Here is an 11,671-nt window from a genome sequence, read left to right as displayed (position 1 = left end):
ATCGCATTCAGCAGATGTGCTCCCTGCTGCTGTATAAGCAGTGTTTTCCTCTTGCACTACCCTAAGTTCAGTAAAAATGTCCATGTTTGTGAAGTAAACAGGTAAAAAAGAAATGACACATCAATTATGCTGTCATCAAAACTAAAGAGCAAAGTCTCCCCGTTCCAAATTATTTTTGCAACAAGTTGACAGATAGAAAGTCACTCCAGCTGTGATGAGCCTCCTCAGACCTCATTTACATTTCAAACAGTGACACATTGCATAATATCACTAAACACTGAGGATTTTCTCCTCGGGTCGATAAAAGATAGACTGAATTTGGAACCTCGCTGCATCAACACTCCTGAGGCCCATATGTTCCATATATTCAACAGCTGAAATGTAATATGTCTGGTGATAGTTGCATCCAAGATCTACCTCCTAAGCATTGTTTCATGTACCGTGCTGCCACTGAGCAGCAAATGGAATTGGAGATCTGTGTGCATGACACCACATTACATCCTTCAGAGGAAAAAGAGATGGAACGAAATGAAATGAGATGCGGCAGGCACCTCCACACAATACAGCACAAGTGTTTCTGTGGCTCTTTCACACAGGCAGAGACAGGAAAAGAGAGTATGTTCCCCATCTGTGCGACACTCTGCGTTCTGGGTTATTGGCTTGTTTGTGCCGTTGTGTTTCTCCTCCAGGACCAGCTTGGCATGTCAGGCACGAGAGAGCCAGGAGTTCTGCTTGTGTGCCCCTTTTATTTATTCATCTTTTACTTGCCTTCTCCTATACCCATCCATTTTTCTACTTATATCGCACTCCTTCTGGTTCCCCCAGCTATCCACAGTTTATTCCTGACTATTCTCGCACCTCTCCATCTTTGATTCCTCTCACCTTCCCCTCTCTCTGTTTCCCCCTCCACCTCCCTTTCTCCTGCCTTCTGTCTCTCTATCTTCTTCTCTCCTGGGTTGACAGTGTGGAAAGTTGATGAATCAGACTCCATGTGACAGTCTGGCATTTGAGTGAATCTGATGTGGTTAATATGGTTCCTGCTGACAGCGCTGTGGAAATCGTTCACAGTGGCTCTGAGCGCTGAGACACAGCAACACTGTGGCCCAGCTGCCCTCACTCTCACTCTGCTGCTACAGTAGTATATATATGTAGAAGGAGCATGTGTGTGGAGAAAAAAAAAACACTTCTTCCCGAGGGTCAAAGGTCAGCTGAACAAGCCGCCTTCTTTTTTTCTCTGCCCACATATATCATCCTTTCTCTAGCAGCTATTCCTTCAAGAGTTCACGTCCCCATGAGAGGGAAAGCCAATGAGCTCCACTGGATGAATTAAAGTGATACTCACATCCACCTCTCATTGTGGTGTTGGGCTCACAAAATAGAGTTTTACAGAGACGTGATTATCTATATTTGGATTTGTATCTGGTCAAGCAACAACATGATCTATCTCTGTATTCTGACAGAAAACTGGAAGGTTTAAAATAGGCAAATGCTGTATTTGTTAACCAAATATTTATTAGCAATGCAAATGGTCCTTCCAATTGCATCATATTGATTTGATATTGGCATGTAATTAATTATGAGATATATTTCCACGTCCTCATACTAAAGGTTTAATTTTTCTCTCTTTGTCTCTGTCTGTCTCTACATCTGCCTTCTTAAGTGGTGGACACTGAACAATCAGGAACTGAAAAAAAAGTAAAATTAAAATAAAACTTTATAGGCGACTGTGTAAACGCAAATGTGGCATCATCAGAATGTTGAATGATTATTCCCTTAAACAAATTATATATATATATATATATATAATTTGTTTAAGGGAATGATTATTCAATATATATATATATTTTCTTTTAATGATCGTTCCCTTAAACATTTGTTTGTTTAAGGGAACGATCATTCAAAATTCTGATAATGCCACATTTGCGTTTACACAGTCGCCTATAAAGTTTATCTCTTTCGATTATGATTGTGACCAAGTGATGTATTCTTGACAAATAAAGTGTAAAAGTGTATATCTTCTCAGAACATTAATCAATCTCTTCCAAACATATCACAATAAAAAATAAACCACAATTAACAGAGGATTGTGTCTGAAAACTAAATTATTCCAACTTTATGGGTGACTGTGTATTTATATTTTCTGTGTATTTTATATTTTTGTGTGTGTGTGTGTGTCTAGGGCATATCTCTCTGACCGTTAGTCAGACTGACCTAAGATTTTGTATGTGGCTTGCGCATGGCATGAAGGTGTGCATCCTCGATTTTGAAGATTTTTGAATTCATTTTTCGAAATATTATTTACGTAGGACGTGTTGCGGCATTGCACTGTTTCCGATCGGACGCCTTTTAGGGGAGCTCCGCCCCATTGTGTGACAGGCCTACACCTGGTCAGTAACACAATTCTCTCTGGATTTCCACCCTGACTCATCTCATCTGTAAGTCTATTTAGCCTACCTATCTTTCAGAGTTTTAAAGTGTGCTACAAGGTTCGATTTTCCAATAATATTCAAATAGTTTCCAGCGAATATCAATGTGTATGTGCTGGATGGTGTGTGTACCTTATTAAAAGTAAGTGTTTTTTGGAGTTGCAGATGTTGTAGTGGTCTACATAGCCACAATATATGAAACACAATAGTTATCAATAAATCTACACATTCCACAACACACCTAATAACCCTTACTCACATTATTCACATCCATCTGTTTGCGCTGCATGTAAACTTATTCTCTCCTATATCTATGTCTGTATATATGTCTAACTGTGTTGAATGATTCATTTTATTTTTCTTAAAATAACTATTTCGTCTCTTTATATCTCAATGTACATCGATGTATTACCCAATATACACTTTATATATTAACACTACGCAACAGTATTACACCTCATTGTACATCACACTTTCACACACAACCTCATTTGGCCATAATTGAAAAAACTACTTAATCTCCCACTATAAGAGTACATACTTCCTACAGGCACTGCACTATGAATAATAATAAACACAATAATACTCATTCATTTGACATAAATTTTATTTATCACTGCCAATGAATAATTACAATTTTTCCCTCTGCAGAGAAACATGGAAATGGAAATCATCTCCACAGTTGGAGGGGGGTCGAGGCTTAATAACACTGTGCCCCCCCGGAACTGCCATTGTTCTCAATCTCTTTGTTTACCAGCAAATCTTTTGCATGTCAAAAACACTTGACCTGCTTCCCTCATCCTTATTCAGGCTCATCTCTGCACTTTAGTTAAATTCAGTGTTACCGTAAATTGAGCATTTCATTGATGTTTTGACACTTTTTGGAATATCTATTCAACTTTAAAATTTTTATTTATTGAACTTTTTTTGATAGCTATATATATATTTAAATTCCATACCATGTTGTTTTATATTTATTTTTTATAATATATACAATAAATTAATTTGAATAATTTGAATTTTAATATATATTTTTTATATTTTTATGTCTTTTTAATTAAAAGGTGTACGTACTAAATATTTCTATTCTTAAATAATCAATATACTCTGCAACCTTATTGGTCAGTTAATTTCCTTTTTTGGTATTTTTGGGGGGACATTTTATACCTTTATTATAGATTTTAAAATGACACAACAGCAGGAAATAAAGGGGGAGAGATAATGGATTAACTAACATGCAACAAAGGTCTCCAGCTGGTTCATGGGTAGCACTGCACACCCCTACTGGCTACCAGGGGCCCCTTTAAGTCGATCTAATTCAAAATCATTCATTTTATGCAGCTGCGTAACTTTTTATTATTGTTGAGTGGGTTATGTATGTCACTTTTGGCATCATTAATGGATCTGTGTGTTGTGATCCTTTACATATTTGTGCATGCAAGAGCATCTGTGTGCACCCTCACATTTGCACACACACACACACACACACACACACACACACACTATTTCACTGGCATTTCTACATGTCAGTTTTTTGTGTGCGTGTGGTTCCTGTGTGCACTCACACTGTGATTTTCTCTGTGCGTGTGTAAAAAACATATGGTGAGTCAGTGTGTAGGAGTCGAGCGCCAGTGTGTCTGTGGGAGGAGGGAGAGAGTGGATAGGTGGTGAAGAAGGAGAGGAGAGGGGATTCAGGTTGTGCACCAATAGGTGGCACTCTACCCTTTTATGATTGGCTACGCTGACCCAGAATAAGACAGGTCTGGAAGCACATGCGTTTGCATCCAAACGGGACAGGAAGTTGGATGATAAGACTTACTTTTTTTTCTTTTTTTCCTGCCGTCTGCCAGTAGTGTAGAGGAATGGAAGCAGAGTGAGAGAAGGGTGAGATGGATGTGGAGGTTACACCTCTCTGGGTGGATGAATGGAGAGTTAATACTGATGGGGGTTTGCATTTTTAGAGCTAAATGCATGCTTTTATGCATACAATTGGAGTAAAAACACATTAGAATTGCCCTGCATATACAGTATGTGTGCACTAATTCATATATGACTGCAAAAAACAACAACAAAGAGTCACTGAATGAGTATAACATACTGAGACTGAATTATATAAATATGAGTCACTAACTAAAACCACATCCCTACACTTTCTCTCAAAACATCCAATATAACAGCATTACTATAATCATTGTACGTGTTAAAGGAGTCACATTCAGTGTACAGCAGCATGAAGTGAGACTTTTTGGATTTATACTGTGTAAATAACAGTAACAAATCAAAATAGTTCAAAAAATAAAACTACTATGGTTTTCTTGATCTTTCTGCATCTGTTTGGATTAAAAAAGTAATATCATGACATATTATTGCTATAATAATAAGACAATTCCCTTCTAATAAAGGCTACAGAGATTGCATCTTCATAGTCTTACAACAAAGAATGTATTTTCAAAATCCCACAAAGAGCAGAGCCTCAAAGGCAACTTTTAAAGACTGTATCTCTCGCTGCACCGTGCACAGTTTCATATGAAGTGGAAGAGAGAAATACATATATACATAATCTGGCTTTATTGAACATGGTAATATACAATCCTGTGGGAAAAGTGAGTAGGAGTTCATTTATTAACAGGGGACAAGAGACCTGAATATGCATATATTGTTTTTCTGTTTGCAATAAAAACAGGCCTTCCAATAAAAACTAATGGAGAGCAATGTGTACAAGGAGCAAATGTGGATGAACTAAACTGCTAAAAATACAAAAGTCGCTGGTCTGTCATTAAAACCAGTACAAATGGTTAATGCAGTGCAGCTGGTCATCAAGCAGGGTCATACAGTTGGAATACAAATAGCAACCTACAGAAATACTCAATCATATTCACAAAATATACACATAAAATAACAATGTAGAGCATTCATTGTCTTCTAAATTGTGTCCACAATTTCTAGAGGCAAAAAAAAATGACAGTGTGTAGAAATGAAAAAAAAAAAGAGATTAACGCTGGCTAAATGAGAGAATCAATAAAGCCCATGCCGGTGGAATGAAACAAACTGACTAAAGGGCAGTTCATGGCCGCATCACCATAGTAATAGAATTCTATATTCTATGGAGTTCACAACCTTCTACATTCAACAACCCTAACAAGCACATAAAGGGTCGGAGGTCATGCAAGTGCAGTTCTCACGGCGGTGCGAAGGAGCTGAGCAGCTAGGCTGGGGGTCAGAGGGCAGATCAATCGGGTCACTGATAAAAGCATACAAGCTCAATCATAAAAAAGAAAAAAAGAAAAAAAAAAGAAAGCACACACACTCACGTGGCACACATCCCTACACACCCTCTCTCTGCAGCTTATTCCTGTTTGACTATTCATCTGAAGTTCATTCTGTGGAAACCCACTCAGTCAGTTTGCTGGAGGTGGGAGGTCGTCGGTGTTTTTGAAATTCCGTTGGGGTTGAGCCAGCAGTTCTGTAAGCAGTCTGAGTTCACTGGCAGTCAGGTTCTTCCACAATAGAGCCTGACATACAGGGCAAAAAGGGGCCGAAATGCCCTGTCTCATCAGCCTCGGCCTCAAAGATAGAGGGGGAGGAGGGTGATGGATGAAGTGGAGAAAGAGGGAGGATACAAAGACAGTTCTTACAGTCTGACACCACTGTTGTTTTAGTTCCCTGGTGTACACATGAAAGGAAAAAAAAACATGCAACAACAGGCCTTTAAATGAACAGATCCTTTGCGCTCGTTAGTGCATGTTGTTTAAAAGTCAACTGACCAAAGATTTAAAGTACAGCCATGAGTCCAAACACATCAGATTTTCATGCCGTTTGCATCCTATCACAAGTTTGTCTTTTGATGTTTTCATAGCCTAACCTTAGTGGTACCATAGTTGCCATGTGTAGGTATTGTAAAAAACAATAATTTAAAATCCTTGGCACTGTTGCAGAATTGTCTGAAATTGATGTTCTTGTCTGGCGATAGAGTCCCTTTGTCTTTTTGCAACCAGTTCATGAAAGCTTTGCAGCTTCAGAAATACGCTTTTAAGCGATGGATCCCTGGGGGGTCACAACCAGAGTCTATATTGCATTATTATTGCATTGCATATTTTTTATTCTATAAAAACTATGTCTATGATGCGAAGTTTTAATCATGCATTATGTATTTATTCTATCAGTATTGTTGAACTGAGCTCTACCATGCTGGTCTGTTCACAAATCAAAGCAGTCATAAAAAATACACATAATTACAACAAATAAAGAGCTTCTTTCCCAACTAGGGAAAAAATCAAAACACATTATTAGAACCAGGAAATAATGTTGCTTCTTTTTCAAAAACCTCTATAGATAGTCTGTGTGGGACTGAAAAGGAAAACAGGGGAAATTTACACCAATTATACAGCTTTTTAACATAAAGTTTGTGTGAGATTTTTCATCAAAAGCTGAGGAAGTGTACAGTTTTAAGACGACTATAGTCTTTTGGCACACTGTGCATATTTATCAATTTCAAAAAGGTGCCTGTGTTCATAAGAGACACCTTTAATGAGAACAACCTCTCAGATGATGGATGTCATGAGGAGGAAAACACACACCAGCTTATATTTAGACACCACATGGCTTTAACATGTAACAATCTCTGCTTTAATTGGAAACTGTGCATAATCATATGCAAATCCACACAAGTGGATTATTAATGAATACGTTTTGGCATTTGGTGTAATTGATGATGATAGCTTTAGGTATCTATTTTTTGCTGCTTAATGAAAACCAGAAGCAAGAGCTTTAATTCAAGCTCAAGGAATAATTGCTAACCAGTGTAGGATTGAAATTCAATTAAAACCACTAACAATACAATAAATAGAAACAATAAATATGACATGAATGTTAACTTATAAGGGTCTAAATCTTCTCTGGGGAAGGATCGGGTTGCTATATGAGTCGAAAGTGAGTACAGATTGGTTTTCTTTCCACCATTACGTTTACATTCATTATTGCACTACAGTGTCTTGCATGTCAACAGTTTTGCAGCTCAAAATAATTCATCTGGTTTATATAAAATATCTGGCAAACTTAAATATCTTGTTCCTTTGGGCTGCTCCTGCGTGTTCTCTGATTTTCTTTTTCTAAAAATGATACCAGAGGGATTACAGCTTTGAGCTGAAACAAGCTATATTACTGTATGATAGTCATTCAATCATGCAGAGTCTATTTCTGTCTATAGGAAATCCAGGACATAGCATCCTGTCATTGTGATATCATAAAATGCAGTGTAGTGTAAGTTTAAGTGAGTGGCATGTGCATGTTTTAGTGTCTGTATTTTCTCCATATGTGCACATTTCTCCTTCCACATGTGCATTTGACAGTGAATATATAACCAGGCCAATGTACCAGTGGAACACACCATAAAAACCCTTTGAAGATTTTTCACATCCTCTGTGTTCCATCAGTGGAGGGAAATTAAGCCAGTGAACCAAAAAAATAGTGTTGTGGGAGAAAAAATGTGGAAGAGCTGGGAGTTCAGTCAGTCAGTCGCTAGCACAGTTAGCACAACGACTACACTCATTCCCTCAAATGTGTTATATCAGAGGAAGGGATGTGTCATTTCACATGCAAGATCACTACCATGTGTGGGACTGCATGCATGTTGCACGCATACAGAAATAAATACATAAAACAAAGCAGTGGCTCCGCCTCTGGTTCTGCAGCCTAGCTAGCTTAGCCGTTGCATCTTGCTCCATCTTGGTGCAGGGGGTGATACAAGACGGACATGGAAAAAGTGTCATAACATTGAACTTTTTTTTTTTTTTTTTTTACTGGGAGAAGAAAAATAAAGAAATAAAAAGAGACAGAGAGAGATGTAGTACCTGTTTGAAATGGTTCCAGAGCCTGGGGGCCCACAGACTGTGAGCTCCAGGGTCAAGTTGGCAATAGGAGCTGGTACATGTGCTCTCAAAACACTCACTTTCCAGGGGAGTACTTAAAAAGAAATACAATGCACTGAGGCGGCATAAAAGAGTGCTTGGCAAGCGTCTGTCATCTATTTATTGTGTATATATGTGTGTGCAGGTGTATGGAAGTGTGTGTGATTTCCAGGTTGATGAGCTCTTGGCTTAAACGGTGTCCCTGTAAGACAGAAGAAAGAGAAAGAGAATTAGTGTAAAAATGGCAACGGTTAACAGGGAGACAGGGAGAGAAAAGAGGGCCGCCCTGGTATGCTGCCCAGAGTAAATAAAGGTTTTCTCTTCGAATTATGGATTTTATATTTTACCATATTAAAACATACAAATATATGCATACACCTCCACACACACCTACACCATTTCACATGCGTCCACATCTGCCCGCACAACGCACACTGGTATGATGTAACAGCGTGCTCCAGTTCAGTGTTGCTGTGAAGGTTGGCATCCATTCCAGGCTGAATTTAAAATTTGAATTTAGTCAGTCCCTCGCTGCCAATGTTGTTCACAAAGACCTTGTGAAACTTGTCTGGGAACCTCTGCCAGATAGTTCACACCTCCACCTCCTCCGCCTGATGTGTTAAAGCAGGAGACGCTTTTGACAGCAACGAGAGCCATTTTCAGCCAGAGAACTTACAAGGCTGCTGGCAAAAAAAAAGCAAAAAAAAGGCAACTTTTGGTAGGTAGGTGAGGAGGAATTTTGGGATAGTGTCCATGGACTTTAAAGGGCAAACATGAGGCTAAAGTTTTGTGAATTTCAAATTAATTTGCAATTCAAAACTATTTCTAAAATGCAAATGCGTCCGTAGGTGTTGATATGAGTGGCTGTGGGATGGTGTGAATATTTCAGGTGAACAATAGGTAGCTTAGCCATATGTTAAATACTGTACATATGGTGGATATAATTTATGTAGCTATACAGTAGGTGTCAAAACACTGTAATATATATCACCCTTTTATTCAAATGACTATGTCTATGTGACTGCATTATATTAATGTATAGCATTTTATAGATGCCTATAAAAGTCCTCAAAGCCAGCCAGTGTGAGCAAACAAGAGAGGGACGAGGTTCAGTCTCAACTGAAACTGAAATTAAATGTACATTTTTCACCTTCTTACTATTTCTTCTAGTATTCTTTTAGAAGAAAAAGATAATTTAAAATCAATAAACATTTTATTTTATGGCTTACATGAACAGGTCATTTTTCAGCTTGATGCTGCTACAGATCAGCAATATTGCAATACAAGGTGTATATGTACAGCAAATAGAACACTACAGTAGCTGGAGACGAAGACATGACACAAAGTGCCAATATACAACAACAACAACAACAAAAATGTTCAAATCATTAAACTTTTAGCGTTAATCACGTGTAGCTAGATCTGGTCATCACTGAGGGTGAACTGATTGCAATTTACTGCAATTTAAAACACAAAAACATTTGGTATAGTTATCTGCAGTTGCCTTATGGTGTTTTTAAACCCTAATAATCCAAATCGGTTGATGAGTTTCTAAACTATGAACATGGTCAAAGTGGTTTGGTTTCTTTTCACACTGAGAAAACCAAGCCAACGAAAATGCATCACTACAAACCATGTTAGAACGCTGGAAGAAGGTCTTATGCTCTTAAGTAGTGCATATTTCGTAGATGGAAACATTGCATTCTCCAGCTAGCTGCTACAACTACTACAAAAGCTGCTTCAGTTTCCATTCTATGCTGCATCACAGAATGCAATGTGCACCTGAATGCAGGATCCATTAAGTTATAACATGCTGAGTACAGCCAACAAGATCTCCAAGCTAAACGACAGAATAGGTAATTTGTCAATACCACCCAAAATGACACATATGATCGTTTTGGGGCTAGGGTTACAGAGCGGGCGGATCATTATAAAAATAGCATACTAAAAGTTCATGATTGTACCGAAAAATCCTGTAGTTTTGTTGAATTTATGCTACAAAACCACTGATCTAGGTATAGGGAATAAAACATCCTGGTTAGGTGTTATAAAATACTATTTTAAATTTGATTAGTAACCTCTAGGCCACAGATTACTTTTGTTTAGATTAATCCTGTTCTCCTGAGTGAAACTCCAATATTTGTTCGACCCATCTGAATCCCATACCACCCGCCATTTTAACATTGCCATCATTCATTATTATTATGGCCGCTAGAGGGCATCGAAGGACAGTCTGAAACATAAATATGGGTCATATTTTGCACATTATGTACAAACGACCTATGGGGTTGTTTTTAAGGGGAGACCTAACCATAACCCTAACCCTGGTAGTTGGATTGGATCGGGTTCGGATCACATTCCTAACCATAAACAAACTCCTCCAGATTTCATTTGGAACTGGAAGATGACCTGGCCTGGTTGTTTTCTGCACCCAAGCCATACCTCACACCTAAAATACACTTGCTAGCCATTCATTCATTCATTCATTCATTATCCTTCATAACTTATTCACACATCGGGTCGCGGGGGGCTGGAGCCAATCCCAGCTGTCATTGGGCAGGTCTCCAGACTATCACAGGGCAGACACATAGAGACAGACTATTACGCTCTCATTCACACCTACGGGCAACTTAGAGTCACCAATTAAAGTGTGGGAGGAAGCCGCAGTACCCGGTGAGAACCCATGCTGAACATGTAAACTCCACACAGAAGACCCACAGGCTGGAGGCAAACCGGCGGCCCTCTTCCTGTGAGGCAAGAGTGCTAACCACTGCACCACCGTGTAGCCCACTAGCTAGCCAATCAGAAATATGTAATTTCTGTGGCCATTAAATAAACCCATAATTGTATCCATTGTGACATACAACGAGCGAGCAGTGCTTAGCGTCCTGCTCTGGGGCACACTGACAGGTCATATAACTGCTGACAGGCTCATATTGGTGCTTGCAGTGGCTGAACTTGTGACCTTTTGGTGATGGGGCCATTTCTCTTTAGACCAAGCTGCCCTGCTGCATTAGCCGTATTCGCCAAAGTAACCAGATGTCCAATATGCATCTATATGGTCGCTTAAGAAGACTGATAGACGAGACACATTTGCGCAGTCCTACAGAGACAAGATTCCCCTTTGCTCTGAAATGACTGGATGATTAATGCTGAGTAGATGGAGGTAGAGGGACACCACTCTGTTTAGCCTGTTGGGCTGTCCTGCCTTATCAAAGAGGAAGCAGAGTAGAAGCGGTTCGCCATGGGAGAGAGAGAGATGGCTAGATGGGGAATGTAGAGGCAGCGAGAGGGAGAGTGTGTGTGTGAGAGAGTGACACTGAGATAAAGTGAGAAATA

At 39.0% G+C, this 11,671-nt stretch overlaps 1 protein-coding gene across 1 annotated transcript in view; it reads right to left on the bottom strand.

Annotated features, from left to right (window-relative positions):
• Positions 1-4,977: 4,977 nt before the first annotated feature.
• Positions 4,978-11,671, bottom strand: part of gabra6b (gamma-aminobutyric acid type A receptor subunit alpha6b) — a 44,892-nt gene continuing 38,198 nt past the window's right edge. The window contains exon 10 of the mRNA XM_059351657.1: positions 4,978-8,534. Coding sequence (XP_059207640.1) covers positions 8,522-8,534 — 13 coding nt within the window. The 3' untranslated portion in view covers positions 4,978-8,521. The remainder of the gene's footprint in view (positions 8,535-11,671) is intronic.

Source organism: Centropristis striata, chromosome 15 (assembly GCF_030273125.1).
Source record: "Centropristis striata isolate RG_2023a ecotype Rhode Island chromosome 15, C.striata_1.0, whole genome shotgun sequence".
Classification (NCBI taxonomy): Eukaryota; Metazoa; Chordata; class Actinopteri; order Perciformes; family Serranidae; genus Centropristis; species Centropristis striata.
The sequence above is the reverse complement of the archived record's forward strand: the minus strand, read 5'-3'. Positions and strand labels throughout refer to the sequence as shown.